General features: G+C 30.5%; 2 protein-coding genes across 3 annotated transcripts; both read left to right on the top strand.

Annotated features, from left to right (window-relative positions):
* The first annotated feature begins 3929 nt into the window (after positions 1-3929).
* LOC146536300 (uncharacterized) lies at positions 3930-5449 on the top strand. Its single transcript, XM_085190261.1, has 2 exons — positions 3930-4841; positions 4924-5449. The coding sequence occupies exons 1-2, from the start codon at positions 4062-4064 to the stop codon at positions 5344-5346; spliced, it is 1203 nt and encodes a 400-aa protein (XP_085046387.1). The 5' UTR covers positions 3930-4061; the 3' UTR covers positions 5347-5449.
* Positions 5450-9085: 3636 nt separating this feature from the next.
* On the top strand, positions 9086-20426 carry LOC146536299 (uncharacterized). Of its 2 annotated transcripts, XR_014878251.1 has the most exons (3): positions 9086-9294; positions 11228-11342; positions 19970-20110. XR_014878251.1 is itself a non-coding variant. In XM_085190262.1 (2 exons), the coding sequence occupies exons 1-2, from the start codon at positions 18224-18226 to the stop codon at positions 20384-20386; spliced, it is 1149 nt and encodes a 382-aa protein (XP_085046388.1). In that variant the 5' UTR covers positions 16627-18223; the 3' UTR covers positions 20387-20426. The 2 variants fall into 2 exon arrangements, 1 of the variants encoding a protein (XP_085046388.1); XM_085190262.1 differs by lacking the exons at positions 9086-9294; positions 11228-11342 and adding an exon at positions 16627-18955 and having other exon boundaries at positions 19970-20426.
* Positions 20427-20747: the final 321 nt, after the last annotated feature.

Below are 20747 nucleotides of genomic sequence, written 5' to 3'. Positions count from 1 at the left end.
TTCCCAATCCTAAAAATTTCTATGGAAGTCTCGTTGCGCAAGTCGGATGAGTAGCACTTAGCCGGCATTTTTTTCTTGTTGTTTTTACGTTTAAGAAGTGCATAGATCACATATCTTTTTAATTAAGTAATTAGGAAATACCCTGATCATATAGACATCGATCAATTGTAATCTGAAGTATTTATAAATAACAAATTAACTTTATCTTTATCTTTCCAAGCATGATTTTAAGAATAAACGAGCATGAGCTCGATGAGCAAATATTATACATGCGTATATAGGGGAGAACAGGGTAATGAGAGCCCACTAAGGGAAAATGTTAATAAAAATCATAATTTGTCAAAACTCTTATATTTTTTTATTAGGAACTCTTTACCTTAACCTTTATTATTTAACAAAATTATAGTTATGGCAATAATCAATCAAAGACATGTGTTAAAGTACATTTATAATTTTACGTCAAAATATAATTTTACGTCGTTAAACGTCCGTCGCTCCCATTACCGGACGAATGCGGCTAATTTAACATTTATATGGGAAATGGGAGCCATTATAATCATTCTTAAGCAAAAAAATTACAAATCCTACTTGAAATGAGATTTAAGTTACACACAATTGTAACACAATAAAAAAACTTTTCAAGCAAAACACAAAAACAAACACTAAATAATAAATTGAAAACAAAAGATTCATATTTTTATTACACAAGAAGTACAAATGAAAGAATCTGCCAGAACATTATTTATGGTCCCAATTTCTGCAACTTCTGCATCGGTACCACATCTCTCTACTTTTCCCAGTGTTTAAATAAATGGCATATAAATGAATAAAGAATTTCTCTTCAGAATATTCTAACTCGTCCTCGCAGATAGCCTTTTCGCCTATTTGAACATTAGACGAATCTTCATCATCATTTTAAATAAATATTTTATTACCTTTCTGACCTTGGTGTTTATGGATGTAGTTTCCTTATTTTTAATCTTTTAATCTTTGATGTGTTTTTAATACGTTTATCTTTGGTACATTTTCCCTAAGCACAAATCTCCTTATTACAGTTTCTTTTATTTTTCGTAATTATATTTGCTTTATCATCCTTTTCAACTGATGTTAATGCTAATGTTTGTTACTTCAGAACTTTTGACTAGGTGAACCTATTTTGATGATTCTTTTTTTTATTTGAAAGCTAGTGCATTTTTATTTGGTCTATTTATGGCAATGGTATCTGTAAAAAAATACAATTTATAATAAATTATAAATTTGTATTAGGTAAGGTAAGTGACGGTAACTTCGTGCGTCGTCGTCGTTTCGTGAGTTTTGCTTCTGGCAAAAATAATAAGCAATTTAAGTATTACTTACGTAAACTATATATTGGTATATAATCTCTATACTTTCAACTGTCTAAAAACTAAGTAACAATATTTTAATGACAAAATTGAGCGTATAGCGACATTTTAAACGCAGAGTTGTCTACGAACTGTAGTGTAACGTGTCTGCGATGCTTACCACCGTAAGACTAGCGTAAGAATTTCTTAAGGTTGTAGAAAGGCAAAGATAAGTTATTCGAATAAAACATTGAATATATGCTTTTTTGTATTCAATACAAAAACATTTTATTGAAAAAAAAAAAATAGATGGAATTATAAAATTCTTTTAAAATTGCAATAAATCAATTCACAAAATAGCAGTCATTTTATTTATGAAGTGTCCGCTATTTCGTGTTACTACCGAATTAGGGAGATCTTAGATACTTTTTAATAAATTTATATTTATGTTATAATTGAGATAATTTACATTTAAAGCCTAAAATCAGTTACTGTATTTAATAAAGTTTCTCGTGATCGAAATTCGGTATATATTTTGTTCACTTAAATTTCTACACTACTATTTTAAAGGTAACCTGAATTGCTAATTTTAAGCTAAATTCGTATAGGTACTGCCAATGCAACTTTGTTTTTTAATCAACCTTTATAATTTATTTTTGTGTATGTTTTCGAATATACATGGTAGTTAATGATTACTTTACATAATGTAAAAATTACGGAATAAACAGTACTACGGAAGTTACCAAAATCAGTAACACGAAATAAGATCCCCTACATTTCATTATTTTCTCTAACTTCGTGACAAATAAATCTACGTAAAATCAACACATTGACTTCTCTGTCTTTGTTAATATTGTTTATCTTACACTTGTGATAAGTCTAAATAAAGATCTTTATATTTTTTCAAGAATATACTAAACACAAAATGCCGCACAAACTGGTTGCGAAAATAAAAGCCATTAGCCAAATATATAGTTCTATAAACTGGCATAGCCAGCTTCAAAAAATTAAGCTTGAATTTTGAGATTTTTTTTTATATTTTCTTTTTTTTTAAAAAAGTATATAAAAGTTCAAAAATGTAGTTTATTTTTAAAACTGAGCTTTTATAATTTGTAAATTATAAAAGTTGAGGCCAGTGTGACTGTAAAACCGACTGGTTGTGGGTTCGATCCCCACTCGAGGAGATAAAAATAGAAATAGTATAGAAAATAGATATTTAAATTTATATTTCAGGCAAAGCGTGGCATTGAGTTCTGCCATTTAACATGCAATGCCTCCGGAATTCCGCAGAAAGTGGGGAACGGAGTGTTTTAAAAACACTAGGTTCCCTTTGCCTACCCTGCTGTGTGCGGGATACAGCTTGAAGATGATTTAATTTGATTTTTTTTATAAATATTTTAATGTCGTTAAGCTGATCTAACCAAATTCTTTTTTATTTACAAATTCTTTACAATCAAAACCTATAAAGGTGTTTATTTTTTTTATTATAAAACCTTACTCGCGGGGTAAAAACTTGTGACACGAAATAGGGGACACAAACTCACGAAGTTAGACACAGAGCTAAATTTTATTTATTTATTTATTTGTATATACTTTATTGCACAAAATTACAAAAAAAACAACGTACAAAAGGCGGGCTTAACGCTAAAAGTATTCTCTCCCAGCCAACCCTGTCATGTGGGATAATAAGTATGCAGGTGTGCAGAAGTAAAATATACATACATATACATCCAATAAATATATAAATTATATGTATAATAAATAGTTATACATATAATATATAATTATAATAAAATATTACGGATATTCTAAATAAAAGAAATAAATAAATACATAAAAATATAAACCATATAATAATATAGCATACCATATATACTCCAATATATACAATTAATTAAATAGATGAATATTATATATTTATGTTATTTTTTAAAAAATACTCTTTTACCCGGCGCTTGAATACTTCACGAGAGGGAGCTTTTCTTATGGGCTCGGGCTCCATACTTTCCATAGCCTGACTCCGGCGACTGCAAAGGAGTCAGACATGAACCCTGACGTGTATTCAAAATTTCAAAAAGTAGGGTTCAAACAAGAGGTCCACAAATAAATTAATATAAAAATTAAGTCTAAGTTAAACCGCATACTTCACATATTAAATTACTGCCAAAAGACCCACTTTGATGACACTAAAATTTGCAAATTCATCTCACCTTTAATAATGTATTTACAATAGTTTAAAGTTATAAGAGCCTTAAACTGCCAAACCCCCGTACATTTACCTTATGTGTGCTACAAATGATTTCGATTCCGATAATTCTCTTATTGGAAAGGAAACACTTCAAGGATAGATTGGTGAAAGTTTGATTAGGTTCTTTTTCAGTAAAAAATATAATTACACTTTAATACTAAGAAGACATAACATTGTTAAAATTGGCGGACCACGGTTTACTTTTTGTCATCATTGTATTTCTTTTAAAAAAATAGCCCAATTCACCCGAATATTTTTTGTATATTCTTGTCAATATACCAAAATGTTAGATTTTACTTATAGTGATACAGCAAATTATGCTAATTGGCCCGCCTACTCACCATAAATATTAAATACCTAGTAAAACTAAAAAACAAAACGTCAGTATCTAATACATAATATCTTTCATAACATTTTAACGCGATAAGTGACAAACGATAAGTAAATGTCAAAATAATCAGTTAATTTTTTGGTCAGTTTGGTATTTTGTTATGCGAGTAGAAAATATGAATGCTATTTCAGTAAAATATTTGCAAACTGTGATGACCAATGTAGCATCTGAATTGCACTTAAAAGATTGGAGTTTTACTGAACAAACTTTTGAAAATGCAGCTCAAAACTATTTCGGAGTACTCGTACCAATAAATTTAATTGGCACAATTGGTGAAAATGATATAAACTTTTCTATTGTACTTAAATTAGCCCCGACAGACGACAGATTTAGAGTAAGTGGTGCAATCACTTTAATGTTTGCGAGAGAAATATTTGTTTATTCAAAACTACTGCCAAAATATCGAGATTTACAAAATTCTCTTCCATTACCAAGTCAACACATTATGCCTGAATGTTATTATGTATGCAAAAGATATTGCAATGAAGTTATTTGTATGGAAAACATGTGTTCCAAAGGCTATGAACCATTTGTAAATGACATGTTTTTAGATTTGAATCACACTATTATAGCAATAAAATCACTTGCAAAATTACATAGCTTGTCATTTGTTCTCAAAGAAACAAATTTAGAGTTCTTTGAGGAAGCTAAAAGTATTTGTGTTCCATTAACAGAAGGAAGTAACAAACGGTACTTGGAAATTCTCATAGACAGACTTAAAAAAGCTTTGAATAAATTTAGGAGTACTTGTTATGTGCCATTGTTAGAAGAATTGGAACGCAATTGTATAAATCTAATCGAGTCAACAGCTTTTTCAGTAAAAACTGTTTGTCTTTGTCATGGTGATATTTGGAAGGAAAACATTATGTTTCAGTATCAGGTCAGTATTTTATATATAATATTTGCTTATTATTATATATTTTAAAGTTATGAATAAATTTTCAAATAAAATATTGTTTCAGGATGCGCTACCAAGGTCTGCTTGTATTATAGATTACCAAACAACTAGAATTTGCAGCCCCGCATTTGACATTCTATACTTATTAGTAAGTAGTACCACAACAGCCCTAAGAAAGGATCATTTCAATGAATTATTGGATATCTACTATAGAACATTGGAAGAAAGTTTGTCAATGTTTACTTTAGAACTCAAAAAAATATATACAATAGATATGTTTAGGTATGATTTAAAAATTGTTGCTCCGGCATGTTTAATAGTAGCTAATACTGCAATTTGGTTATCATGTGGCCTACAGCAAGAAGGTCATGTGAGGAGTAGAAAAATTATTAAAACTGAAGAAGAATTGAAGAATGCCGAAAATTTATATACACAAATTATGAAATCAATTATTGATGATTTGAGAAAATATGATTTATTGACTTAATTATAATAAAATATTTAGTACATGCTCTAGTACTAAATAGAAACAGATAAGAAATTTTAAATTAACCAACTCGAATATATGGATTTTGATTTATAAATAAGATTTTGAATATATTTTTATTTTTCAATATTTTAAAATATGTATTTTATAATTTATAGAATTTAATTTTAAATGTCTATTCCTTGTTTTTTAGCTAAAAACTTTCTCTAGCTAATAGATGTATTTTTTTTCTTTTCCTAATTCCTCTAGATAAAACAAAAAATATATATATATTTAGTTAAAAGAATCTATATCTTTATATGTATTAACTTCCTATATAGTGTTCTGTGGTCTGGTCATGACTGAGCAAGGTTCATATTACAGAAACTCAGATTAAAATTCGCCCTCGAATTATCATATTAAAATAATAAACCAAACTTAAAAGAAATTAGTAATGTTGTAATAGTTAACCGCACTTAAAACGTTCCGCCAGGAAACATATTACGAAGGCGCATTAATTTCCCAACAACTTCGATTGGCGTCGATTTCTCTTACGAAGAGAACATCTGCGAGCTTCGACCGACCAATTGGTTCAATAAGTAAGTCTAATTACTGAAAGCTACCAAACTAACGTGTCCAATAAACTACTAATGTAGCTTGTGTAAAATATTACATTACCGTTTAAAAACAATTTTTTCAGGTATTTTTTTCAGCTTCATAGACCGGCAGGACCGGATCTAATATCAAAAAAACTGTTATTGCCAAGTCCGAATCCAAAACATTGTATATCAAGGTACTTTACTGGTCTGAGTGGAGAAATTAATGTAATGAGGAAGTTAATGATATAGGTAATTTTTCGTCTTTAAAACATTGACATCCAATCTAATATGGATAATAAATTATTTATACCTTAAACTGTAGTAAAACATAATTTATATTCAATATTTGGATACTAAAACACCTTTAGATATTGAACAAACTTAAATCGAATCACGTCGGCGTAAAACCTTGAAGGTCAAAAAGATAGAGGGGTGTAACCGCACGTGGAATACTAACTAACACCCCTTTTTAACGTTATATCAGCTGATGTCTCCGAAATCAAGTAAGTACAGCTAGTTACTTAGGTATATGTAACTATTTGGATATTTTGCAGAACGTAGCAATATAAAGTATATATAAAGGTTAATTAAATGCTGACTGACCGACTAAAGCTAATTCTAATGGAATTGGTGGTGCAGAGGCACAAGGGTGTGGGTTCGATCCCCATTCGAGGAAGTGAGATATTTATTTACGTTTATATTTCCATTGCTTCGCTCTCGTGTCGAGGCGAAGCGCGGCGCTGAGTTCTGCCACTCAACACGCAATACGTTCAGAATTTGGCAGAAAGTGGGGAACGGAGTGTCTTATCACTAGGTTCCCTCTGCCTACCCCGCTGTGTGCGGGATACAGCGTGAAGCTGATTTTATTGATTTAATTCTAATTGGAATAGATATTGCCTAAGTATTTCAGTTTTCTTTCAATTGAACTATTTTATTGATTCTACTTACGCTACTGATTCTGGAAACCGAAAAAATATTCATTTGAAATTTTGTTGCGATGAAATTTTGTAGTATCAGTATAAAATACCAATATATTAAGGAAGTACAAAAAATGTTTTTAGCTAAGTTGATACCAAGTAACTTATTTTAAATAAGTTTCTTTGAATAACCTATTGAAATACTAAGCAAATAATTTATGTAATAAATTAAGTTAAAACTATACTCTTAAGGGGAAATAAAGATACTAAATGTTTAATTTAATCGAATGAGAATTGAACCCACTACCTGTCGCGTTTATAGTCGCACGCTTGTGTCCTTACACTACGACTGTCCTCTATCAAAAACATATAGAATTTAATATTCTATAATTAAAATAAGGTTATTTCTAGAAATCCTTTTACAAAAACAGCTTCATATTTATTTACTACAACATAAATAATATAAATAGTATCCGCATCCTGCCACCCACCTCTAAGAGCCAATATTTACTAAGTGAGAAGTGCTTGCCTTGTTGCTCTAACCCGATCAACAAATATTTCCTGCTATAAATAAAATAAGAGAAAATAGAATGTATTAGCCAGGACACATTTTCTAAATACTTTTCCCCTAATAATAAAATTACTCGTTGATATCAATCGTGTGGGACGGGAGGGATTTTTTTCATGTTTTCCTTATTAGCTTCTTGAGATCTACATTCATATCTATATATATATTATAAGAAAGTAAAAATGGCACGTCTGTACATTGAATATCATCATCATCATCATCATCAACAGCCATCTTTTGTCCACTGTTGGACATAGGTCTTCCCCAATACTCGCCACCACACTCGATCCTCAGCTTTTCGGAGCCATCCGCTTCCCGCCAACCTCTTTATGTCGTCGGCCCATCTGGCAGGGGGTCGTCCCACCGGTCGTTTTGTACGGGGTCTCCATTGATTATGTAACATAATAATTGAGGGAGGTTTCGGAACATTAATAGAGCCCAAATCCATAAAAAAAATTGTCTATGTGTGTTTATTTGTTTGTTTGTACACACTAATCTCCGGAACTACTGGACGAATTTGAATGAAACTTTTTTGGTTGTATAGCTATTATGTCTAGGCAACATCTAGGCTATATTTTATTTTGAAAATTTGAATATACTACCTTGGGGAAAATATAACAACATGACAAACATTTTCCACCCACATAACAAAAATGAAAATCTGGAGTACCTGACGTGGAACCCTAGCAGCCCATCAAATCTCCAAAAGTTAATAATATAGCGTCTTATAAAAAGTTGATCAGCACAAGCGGACAAAGCCGCGGGCGGGCCACTAGTGTTTAAATAAACTAAAGTAGAATTCATATTCATTGTTTTACATTATATTAAAACATAAAAGATGAAAAATAATAAATTCTATTTTTATTTATTAAGTACGATTAACTTTGAAAAGTTAATATTATAATTTTATACAGTGTTGTAGGTCCACTTTGTTAAGTAATTTACACGGACAATTTCCGAACGAAGGCTTAAAACAAACTTTCCTTTTGTCACCCGCTAAGAATGGCCCAGATTTAAATGGACAGAGGGTTTAATTTACTCATTAAATTTATCGTTCTCTTTGCTTTTTGAAACGAAATTTTTTATTCAACTATTCGTGGCGCAGGCGCACAAGCGTGTAAACGTGATAGATTGTGGGTTTGATTCTCACTAGAGAAAATGAAATATGTATTATATTATATTTCTTGCTCTAGTATCGTTACCAGAGCGAAGAAATGAAAAATATGATATATTTCATCGCCGAGCGGCAATCGAATCCACAACAGCCGCTCGCTTGTGCCCCTGCGCCTTGATCGCCTCGTCGTTTTATTTTACTTCTAATCACAGACACTAGATATCGTATTACAATAGAAAGAAAACAAAAGTCTTCTTAATCTGTGATTGTTGAAACTTTTATCAGTTTCCAATTGTCTGCCATGGCTTTTATTTACAATAAATTTTATTTTTATTTCTAATTGAGTTTATATTTGTTTTACAAATTAAAAAATATATATAACCGTATTTAAGTTTTAAAAAGAAGTCTACGTATATAACATTAGATAGGTACATTTCATTGTCGAAACCTGAACTGCACTGTCAATATCAACATTTCAGACAGTTATAACTGTAATTAAATATATATATATTTGGTAAGTGCTATATATATATATATATATATATAAACAACAATTTAAATAGCAACAACAAATAAGTAGTAGCTTTTCATTGGGTCCCAATAAATATTCCATTCATTTATCCATTCGAATGTAGCCTTATTTGAGCTGCGAGCCGCAATTTTGCATCACATTAAGCGGTTATTTATTGAGAATTGCCAGCAAATCGAATATCCTGTGATTCCCGTCGCTTTGCCGCGGAACTACCTCTTAACTAGGATTTGATGATGAAGGTAAGCTTAGTTTGTTATATATAGTATGCGAATATATGTATATCTTAGATATACTTACTAACATATGTCAAGCTTCCATATATACTAGTGGACCCGGACGCGGCTACGCCTGCTTCAACTATAAGAATATTTATTAAATATATTCAGGAAATTATTTTCAATTTTCAATAGAATTAGTAAGAAAATATAAGCTTTAATAATCAAAAAGAATAATAAGTAGATACACATTATTAGAAAAAAATATCTGAGTTATTGAAATGAACCAACAAAAGGATTAAAAGTAACTAAAGGATAAGTACTCTTAATATTAGAAAAAGTACCTAAAGTTTTTCGTGCGTGCGTACATAGATATCGACTCTACGAAATAACTAAACATTTCTCTCTATTAAGTAGGATAATTTTAGCGGGCTATATCAAATAAAATAAGAAGAGAACCAAAGTGTAGCTTAAATTAATTATAAACAGCAAATAATTACATAAACATTTACAATAGTTCGAAAATGTATGAAAATTTATAAAACCATCAACGTCATCTGCCCGTTCGCGTTGGTCATACTGTGCCGCCCGAAGGTTAGGTCATTTCGAATCAGTGACATCTCCTTAATTATTTATTAGAATGTTATATAGTAAACTATAATTTCAATCTAGATGAAATGTTAAGAGTGACTATTATATTTATTTTCATAAGGATGAGTATTAAAATGTCGCGGTAACGGTTGCGTAGCGACGCGACGGTTGTTATTAACATGGCAGAATAAATTGCATGTCAAATTAGAAAGTACTTTAAAATATATTAGTTCATATGTGTACTGTAATGTTATATAGCCTATAGCACTTCTGAAGAATGTAGCTTTCATACAAAACAAAAACAATGAAAATCGGACCAGTAGATCCAGAGATCTTAGCGTTCAAACAAACAAACAAACAAACAAACAAACAAACTCTTCCGCTTTATTATATTATATATAAATATATAATATATATATATGTTTATATTATATGTTGCTATTAATATAAAATTAATGTGTAAAAATATGTTAATGCCTACAGTGTTGTTTCTTTACTATTGTGAGAATATATATAACAATAATTAATGTAATCGTAATTTATAACAATTACTTACTTACAATTTAATTATTAATTATCTTTTAGGTTTTGTTTGGTGTATTTATATTTTAAGTAATGACTAAAAAAAACAATATCAACCTTTTTAATTAATCTGCCACTCAACGCGCAATGCTACCATAATTCGACAGAAAGAGGGGAACTGAGTGTCCTAACACTATTTTTTCACATTAACTTTATACAATATAAATTTACGATAGATATTAGTTTCTCTCAATTAAATTAATTATATTTCAATTTCCAATTCACTTATGTATTTGTTTCTTAATAGATTTTTTTGATTCAATACATTTTCTGTTTTACTATCTCTGACTAAGTTGTCAATACAACTTTTCTGAAGAAAATTCAATTTGTGTTAAGAGACGTAAACGGAGTTTTATTCCTTGCATTCATAAATTGTATCGCAATCTTTGCTTTAAATCGAATCAAATAGCTTTCACTGAATTATATACTTTACAAAATAAAGACGTAATAAACTCCTAAATGCTGCTTTATTGGAAATTTATTAAATTAGTCTTATTGCAAATTTTAAAGATAATTTTCTCGTTAGCTTCACGCTGTATCCCGCACATAGCAAGGTAGGCAGAGGGAGGAGGACCTGGTGATAAAAAATTGCTTTCCTCATTTTCCGTCAAATTCTCGAGGCATTGCGTGTTGAGTGGCGGATCTTAACGCCGCGTGCCTAGACACTAAAGCGAAAAAATTAAAATATAAGTTTATAGCAATTGCTATAATTGGAAAAGAAGGAAAAACAAAATTATAGATAATCAGTAAGGATTGATATTCATCTAAGTAATTCTTATTTTAGATGCCTAGCAAGTCTATAGCTTTTTGAAAAATGTCAAGTGAAAAATTAAGATGAAGCGATACGCCGCGCCGTGTGGAAGGAAGGCAATGGAGAAGCCACGAAATTCTCCAATGGGGTAAGCTGAGTAGCTCAGTTTTACGTAGGGCTATCAGTTTTCCAATCATTTACTAGAAAACTCTTGGATAGATAACTTTACTAACTTTTGAATTGTTTAATAGATTACATTAAAATTTTATATTTCATAGAACAACGAAATTAAAATATTTTGCATAACTCGCGCTCTGGGAAATTAATTATTTTAATTTTTCCGCTCTGGCAAAATAAAGCGTGGTGCTTAAATTCCGCTATTCACGTTTTGAACGCCAATGTTTGTAATTCTGGCTGTAAGTGGAGAACAAAAGGTCCAGACTAGGTAGGCAGAGAGATTCTTGTTTTTATGTTAGAAAAATAATGAAAGCGTTATTTAAGATATTTTTTCTTATAAAAACATAAAAATCTAAGCTTGATATTTTTATAATTTTACTAGCATTTTTTAAAATAATATTATTAAAAAAAAGCTAGGTACATTACGTTAGCCCTAGGTTTAATCGCTAACTAATGGCTAGTGGAGCAAAACATGGGTGCACCGGCCGTTTCATTAGTTTATTTAAAAATTAACGAGACCACTTTCTCGAGGAAGGAATAAGGAAAGCGAGCTGATGAAGTATATTATATATGGTACCTTGGGGAATATAAATATGGAGTAGCAGTGATAGTTTAAACTATATATAACTATACCGAATTAAATTATAATAAATAATTAGTTAAGTAAATAAAAATAAACTTGAAAATTGCATTATCATATATATCAGCTTCATACAGTACCCCGTATATAACAGGGTAGGCACAGGGAACCTAGCGTTAATACACTCCGTTCCCCACTTTCCGCCGAATTTTCCGAGGCTTTGCTTTGTTTTTTTGGTGTTGAGTGGCGGAACTCAACGCCGGGCTTTTTTTTTGGTACCAGGACAAAGAAATGAAATTATAAATAAATATCTAATAATTCTTTCCCCCGAGTGGTGATCGAACCCACAACTGTTGCGTTACATTCACATCTTTGTACCTCTTCGCCACGACGGCCTCTTACATTTTAATTATTTAAACATAATATGAAATACTGTAAAACTAAGGTAAGGTAATACGTGGCACTCCACTACTGTGCTGTTTCGTAGAAATTTCCTTCCACGCGTCACCGAACTGTGACACCGAATGGCCTACCCGCGGCAGTCTTTCCAGGTCGGTACGATATGGGTACCTTCAAAAAACGCGTCTATTTCCACCTCAAAGGCCGGCAACGCACCTGTAGCTCCTCTGGTGCTGCACGGGGTCGTGGGCGGCGGTAATCACCATCAGGTGACCCGAACGCTCGTTTGCCTTGTCCTTTTTCTATAAAAAAAACACCCTATTTGCATTTATAAGAAACATTTTCCATTAACTGTTAAACGTTTCATGCAAATAAAGTTTTTCATCCAAGATAGTTGAAATGTGTGAAGGCACGTAAATCTAATATAGCGCTGATGCCGTCACGTAGTAGTGCCGTACATTTGTCGGTAGTATCACGTAATACGATTGCATTGAATTTGCTACGAGAAAATTGCATTATTTGAAATCCATTGCCTTATAGTTACTATTTTTGACCTTATGTTATGTCTGTCTATTTCAAATCGAATTTAAATATGATTTTTTTTTCAGAATTTTTATTAAATTTTGAGGTCAGTCGTGGCGCAGTGGCTCAAAGTGTGACTGTACAACCGACTGGTTGTGGGTTCGATTCCAACTCAAGGAGGAATTTATATTTCCATTTCTTAGCTCTGGCTTTAAATGCAGGATGTGGCGGAAAAGTAATTATCGGATATCTTTGTTTTATTTATTTATTATTTATTATTTATTTAGCATGGTCAATGTGTCTGTCTGTCTGTCAAAATTGTGATTTAGCTGCATTTTGTATTAAAATTCTCTACGTAATCAATACCGTCCAGTGGACATACAGTTATGAATTTTGGCACATAATAAGAAATTACAATACGAATGTAGGAAAACTACTGAAAATTTCAAAATTATAGGTATTCCATAGAAAAAAAATCATTACAAACTTATAATTGTAGTTTATTTCATACTAAATGAATGCATACTTCCACAAATTTAATTTAGTCAACGTAAATCAACATTAATTGTTCTTCCCGTTGGCATACAATCCTGAATTTGGTACGGAACCCTCGAATCGGACTCGCATTTGACCGATTTTATTTTTTTAATTTTAAAGGATTTTAAACATTTCATTAACTGAATTCAGTCACTATGTCTCGGGCAATCGAAATTATGTAAAATCCTGAAAAAACTAACATATTTCCCACTAATCGTCACTTGGATGTACCTGAGACGTCACTGAGATCAAAGCCCATCTAAGCCCACCATTATAAAGATTACTTATAAAAGTTTACTTCTGATAGAACTTCTTTAGGAGCTTTGATTCTTTAACACAATTCGTATACAATCAGTAAATTAATACATATAATCTGTAAAGACAACTTTAATTAATGGGATTCTTTTATACAAAGAAATCACTAAGAAGGTTTTGAGATTAATGTTATATTTGTTCATTGAGGCCAAATAAAAGTATTTATTAAAATGTATATTCTAATTTCTTCGCTCTGGTGTGTAAATAGTCATATAGTCATATAGTCAGTCAATAGTCAAATAGCGATGTTGAGTTCCGATACTCAACACGCAATACCTCCAGAATTCGGAAAATGGCGAATGGAGTGAGCGTGTAGAATAAAGCGTGAACCTGATTTAAGTTTTTTTTGTGAATTTAGCCCCGAAGACAACACAGGGGTAGGGTTAACGTAAGAATAAAAGTGTAAGAGATTTTGTGTATCTGTCTGTCCTAAGTCTGTCATATAGTATCGTAGCTCTTACACGAATGAATCGATTTTGATTCAGTTTTTTATTGAAAATGTGTGGTTATAATTTATATTATGACTTATTTGTGAGTATTTTAAATAACTCTTGAATAGTCATTAATTTTAAATCATTATAATCTTAACTACATTTGAACTATTTAAATAACGACAACAAAGATAGAGAAAAAAATCTGATTTGTTTTAAAGTAACAACTGCATATTTTTTTTAATTATATTAAATTTATTTATGGGATTAGGCAAATGTACTTTATATTTAAGAGGGTCCCTCGAGGGCAAGTTGTAAATGAAGTTAACAACATTTGGGTTAACAACGAAAATTTTATCTAAAAATAGATCCATATATACCTTTATTTCTTTTATTCAGCGGTTATATTGTTAACAAGAAGTTATTTAATATAATACAAATTAAAGTAATTTAGTGTATTTAATGTTTATAATAGAAACATCTTAACTATATATTTTTTTTTCATTTATTCGCTGTGACAATAAGGCAAGGCGCGGTGTTCAGTTCCGCAATACAATACGCAATGCTTCGAGAATTTAGCGGAATTACTTAGCAGTAATACTTTTTGTTTTACGTAAGTACTATTAATAATAAATTTGACATCCATCAAATAATGAAAAAAATCGTTATGTCTTAAAAAACGAGTTTACGCAAACAATCTTCCAATTTGCACCCTTGCGTGTCGTCGCTTCCCATTACAATTTGCACATTTTATTTTCCGTTTGGGAAATCCCAAATGAAATTTACTTGTAGCGCGACCTAAAGTGGAAAATCACTAAAAACAGTACATTTTACCTTCGTATATATATGTATATTTAAATTTATAACGATTAATCCATAACGTGGTTTACCTATATGGTTTAATGGACGTGATTTAACAGATTATAACCCTAGATTTTTTTATATCCGAATATTCTGGTTAATACTGTTTTTTTGTGGGGTTAATTAATTAAACCTATATAAATGTATTTAAAATAAAATTCCTTTACATTGTATATCGCACTTTCCCCCGCACAGGTAAATTTGTCCTTTTCCAAATGGAGAATTCATTTCTCCGAGCGAGAATTGAACCCATAATCGTCACGTGTACACGCTGCGCCACTATCGCATCTAATATAAATTTACTTATAGCCACTTGTAAAATTATTTCAGTATTTGTATTAACTTATTTAGCCTGGATTCTTTATTTACTGAATTACATATTTTAACTATTGTTCATTGTATACTCTGCCATTTTAGTAAAATAATCTAATTTTAGCTCAAATAATAAAGAGAAAGATCGTCAAGGAACGTTGTTTTTAATTGTACACAACTTTTGCAATTTGCTCTTGCTTCATTCATTTTAAAAGTATTATCTAGAACTGCGAGATCTTATAAATAGAGATTCAAAGAAAAACTCCGACAATTAAAGATTTCTTTTAAAGATAAAAAATAAATATGTATCTTGTATATTTCATGATAATATTTTATTTCGTGAAAAGAGGAATACTACAATAGTTGAAAAAATATAGTTTTCTTGTTTTTCTATTTTTATGTTTTACAAGAAAAAAATAATTACTGAAATAGTTACTGTTAGAAAATACGTTTGCCTTTATATTTAAGAAAAAAATTTGCAAATCGTTGCTGAGCAACGGTTGTTACTAACATGGCGGAATAAATTGCATGTCAAATTAATAAGTATTTTAATATATTGGTATATATCGAAAATATTACAAATATGAGAAAAAAAGTATCCTATGTTCATCCCGAGACCCTCAAGTATCTCTATATGAGTGTTTTATCACAATTAAATTAGCGGTTTGGCCCTGATTGCGTAAAAGACACACAGACAGAGTTACTTTCGAATTATAATATAGGTATGGATTGAAATCAAATTGTGATTCACAATTTTTTTTTATTCTAGATTTTGCCTCCCTGCTAGCTTTTGTTGCTCTAATAACACTGTTGCCTGTCTTTCAATTCAATTTTCCACAAGAGCTCGTTGCGATATTAACTGGAAATGATTATCTAGTACTATGGTCTGCTGATTCTTTGGGCAAAAAGATAACTTGTATCACAATGTCTTGAAAATTGTGAGAGAGAGTGGGAAACGTAGTGACTAAACACTGAGTTCTATCTGGCTAGATACAATTTACAGTAAATAAAATCTATATTTATAGACAAAAATATAGAGAGCCTATTAACCTATATTAAAAACGTGTTTACTTTTTTGGTAAATTCTTATTTATTTACATTACTTATCTATACGGATGTGGTTTTGTAACCACAATGTAAATAATAAATAAACATTTTGATAGGATTTGTTCTAATTATTTATATTTTTATTTCTTTTTAATAATAATATATGCACACGTGACTAGGTCTTTATGTTTTACATTATTCATAAAACAAAATACCTAAGTATAACTAAAAAATTTTTTTTATGCAAATACCTAATTTACTTACTTATTGTTTATTGATTTTGTAAATACTTAAGTATCATTGTATTTTATACAATAAAGTTATTTGTTACTAATTGGAACATGACAAGTATTTCAAGGTTCTACATTTTAGAATTTAAAATTATGGAAATTAAATTTACTATGACGGAGTATATTGTAATGAAATCGATACAAAGAGTGTCTATCTCGTATTATCTAACTATATAATAGATTCGTCTCTTCGTAGTTGTGGATATAATCTCTGCTCGAGGGCTTAACCTTTAACTACTGTGGTTGACTTAACTTTACATTAGCACTGACGTGGGGGGATCACAAATACACAGTAGATATATTTAAAATAAATAATAAATATAAATAAAATCCAGATGTGTTGTAAGGCTTTTATTGTGACAATAAAGTTTTAAAACAATAAAAACAACTTCAACTTTATCCATCTTTCGCGCGGGAGTCAAAAAAACGTTGCGAAAAAACCCGGTATGAGCGTTTAATTTGCTTGTTTATAAAAGTTTTTAAATCACTGTTTTGCCGCTTATATCTACAGTGAGACGTGGAAATTTTTAATACTAAATGACTACCAGTAGCTATATTTTAATTCTTTAATTTCTATTTCAATCTTAGGTATATTTATAACCTATTATTAAATTAACAATTAATTTGTTAATAGCCATTTTAATACATCTTTTAACAAAGTGATCATTTTATTCATAATCTGTTAACTGTCAATTTATTGTAATTGAAATTTTATTCTGGAAATAAAGATTTAATATTATATATTATAATATTTATATTTTTAATATTATTATTATAAATGCTTTAAATTATTTTCTTCACTTTTATTTGTACTATTTATAAATACCCAATTGACTGAGCTTAACTTTTTTATTTTATGAAAATTATATTATGATATAAATTACATGTTATAGAATGGCCAAAAAAAGAAAATATTCGGACATGATACACCAGGATCCAAACCGAATATAAAAACGAACGAAAAATAAAAGCGACTACGGTGGGTTTTTAACGCAACGCTCTTTTACCTCCCGTGCCTACGAGGCTTTACGGGTATGAATATTGTCAATAAAAAAAAATATATTTATAAAAATATTATGTATAGGTTAGTGATTTTTGTAAAGGAGTCTGGAATCGAAACTTCTGTAAGACAAACAAGATCAAATAAGATTGTTGTTCTTCAAATAATTTTATTTATTTTTTGATAAGTAAGTACATCGAACGAAAACATGGCTTGAGGAGCGAAGCGAACAATAAACAATAAAAAGATTTATTTACTAATACGCTTCAAGAAATGTAATCATTAAATTACTATCGTTATTTCAATATTTTTTATTTAATATTCGACTAATTAGTATTTTATTTGGTAGAAATTTTAATTACTCATGTACCTTATTAAGTAACGAGTTAACTGATAAAACAAAAACAAATGGTATATAAATACCACTGCTTTTAAATACAGCATACAGTGACCGAAGAGAGTGCCTTGAGCGCCGCATCGTATTTATACAAAATAATAGTTAATTTAGATTATTATTATAATATTTACGTGAAGAAATTATAACCACAATTCTTGAAAATGGCGGCTCGCTTACCTGATATAATGAATTTTGTGGCAGAATGTTTGGGTTTAAAACAATGGACGTTCACGCGAGAACAATTGAGTGACAGCATTGAAAATTATTTTGGCATCCTCATACCAGTTACTTTAACTGAAAATGCCAATAAACAGCAAATAGAAATACCTGTTTTCGTCAAATTTGCTCCTAATACGGTTGAAGAATTGAAAATTGTTATGAAGCAACATTATGAAGCTGAAATTTATACTTACACTGTTTTGATCCCGAGTTACAAAGAAATTACTAATTTAAATTTAAATGAATTCTTCCCTGAATGTTATTACACTAGCTTAGAGGAGGAAAGACAAGTTTTGGTTTTAAGGGATATGAGAAGTATAGGTTATCAAAGGTATGAAACATCCAGATATTTCGACGTCGATCATACAATAATGTGTTTAAAGGCCTTGGCTAAATTCCATGCATTGTCAATAATTTACAAGGAGAAAGGAAATCACTTAAATAAGGAGAAAATTAAACCTTATTCGGAAAACCACCCGGAGGCGTATTACAGTTATATAAAAACTTCACTCCAGAAACATTTAAATTTGTTTGTCGGTACTATCTTCGAGGATTACATGAAGAGTTTAGAAAAAGAACTTGCTTCTCACATTCGTCATGCTTCTTCCGATGTTAGATATTTAGTCTACGGTCACGGAGACTTTTGGAAAGAAAATATACTGTTTAAATATGAGGTCTGTACTAAAAGCAAAATAATGAGTAGATATTATACATTATTTGTTATTTTTTTTTATTTTGCGATCATTGCGGCGTAGTAGGACATTTTGTGACTGTTAACACGATGGCTGTGGGCCCGATCCTCACTACTTTTTACTGGAACTGGACTTTGAAGTCAATCGTTTTCAAATACACGTCGTTATTTATTATTTTTCATGATTTTGCTTATGAAAAATAAAAATATGTACAAAATTATTATCATAGAATATACTTTTATTAAATTAGTGAATCAATTTTACATTTTTAAATATAAATTATTATAAAAAAGATACATTTAAAAATATAAAAAACCACTCTTCCGAGGGCGGGACAAGGGTCCAAGCCATCGGTGGCTAGGGCTCCAGAGAGAGGAACCGCCGCACAATACGTGCCGTCTCAAGTAATACTGCCTTCTGTATCCGGTTCTTGATCCAACAGCTAAGCGATAGCCTCTTAAGGTGTTAGTCGAGGCTTTTCGCTATTAGACCGTTAACCGAAACCACTATCGGCACAATGATAGTCGCATTGACATCCCACATGGCGGTAATCTCATGGGCTAGGTCCAAATATTTAGATTGTTTTTCTTTTTCGGCCTTCACGAGATTGTCATCATGTGGGATAGTAACGTCAACAATCACTGCGCGGCGCGCCACTCGGTCTACTAGTACTATATCAGGTCTATTTGCAACAATATACCTGTCAGTAATAAAATTAAATTAAATTATTATTATTGTTAACATATGGTGCATTTTTTATAACGTCCTCGTGCAGCAGAGCACAGCGTGTGCACAACAATTGTAAGTTCAATTCCCACTTTGGTGTCGAGGTAAAGCGTGACATTCAGTGTCGCCACTCAAACGAAATGTCTCGAAAATGTTACAGAAAGTGAGGAACTGAGTGTCTTGACACTAAATTTATTCTGTCTATCTTACTATATGCAGAACATAGGGTGATATAAAAAATCAGCTCTACAATTTTATTTTATTTTTCAGAACGAGGCACCCGTGCAAGCTTGCGTATTGGATTTTCAAAAGTCCAGAATAATGTCACCGGCCCAAGATATAATACAATTTCTTTTCACAAACGTAGAGCTAGTAAACATACGCCGACATCTACAAGATTTTCTTGAAATTTATTTAAATGAATTACACTGTATTCTTCATGACAATGGTCTGAGTGACATATATTCTATAAATGATTTAAAGTACGACATAAAAATAGTTGTTCCCTACAGTTTATCTATAATTTTTATGGGTTATTCCTTATTCTTTGGATTGGAGTATGATAGCATTGTGCCGAGTAAAAACGCATGTGACGACGAGTGCAAAGATTCAGCAGAAACTTTATATAAGAACACAGTAATTGATGTTTTAGAATATATGAATAGTGAAAATTATTTAAAATTGTAATTATGTATAATAATTTCTATAATATATAATTAGACATTTATGTACTTTTATTAATTTATACTTCTATTATTTTTATTTGTTAAAAAATAAATAATGAACTAATAAGAATATTAATATGACAAAGAAATGGCTAATAAAACAATGATATTCAAAGTGCTTCGTCCAAAAATATATACATATTTGTTTCTCCCTATAAAAATAATATATGTCATAAACGATATTTACGAACAGCTATTATCCGATGAAATTCTATATTTTGGTACCGAACAAAACCCCCAACGCTTAGAAAGCTACTCCTTTTATAATATCGGATTACGTTATCGTTACTTTATTGAGTCTCTTTTGAATATTAATACAATAC

The sequence above is a fragment of the Heliconius melpomene genome, chromosome 9 (assembly GCF_056956725.1).
Source record: "Heliconius melpomene rosina isolate 202511_hmr_F chromosome 9, ASM5695672v1, whole genome shotgun sequence".
Classification (NCBI taxonomy): Eukaryota; Metazoa; Arthropoda; class Insecta; order Lepidoptera; family Nymphalidae; genus Heliconius; species Heliconius melpomene.
This window is presented reverse-complemented; position numbering and strand designations above follow the sequence as displayed.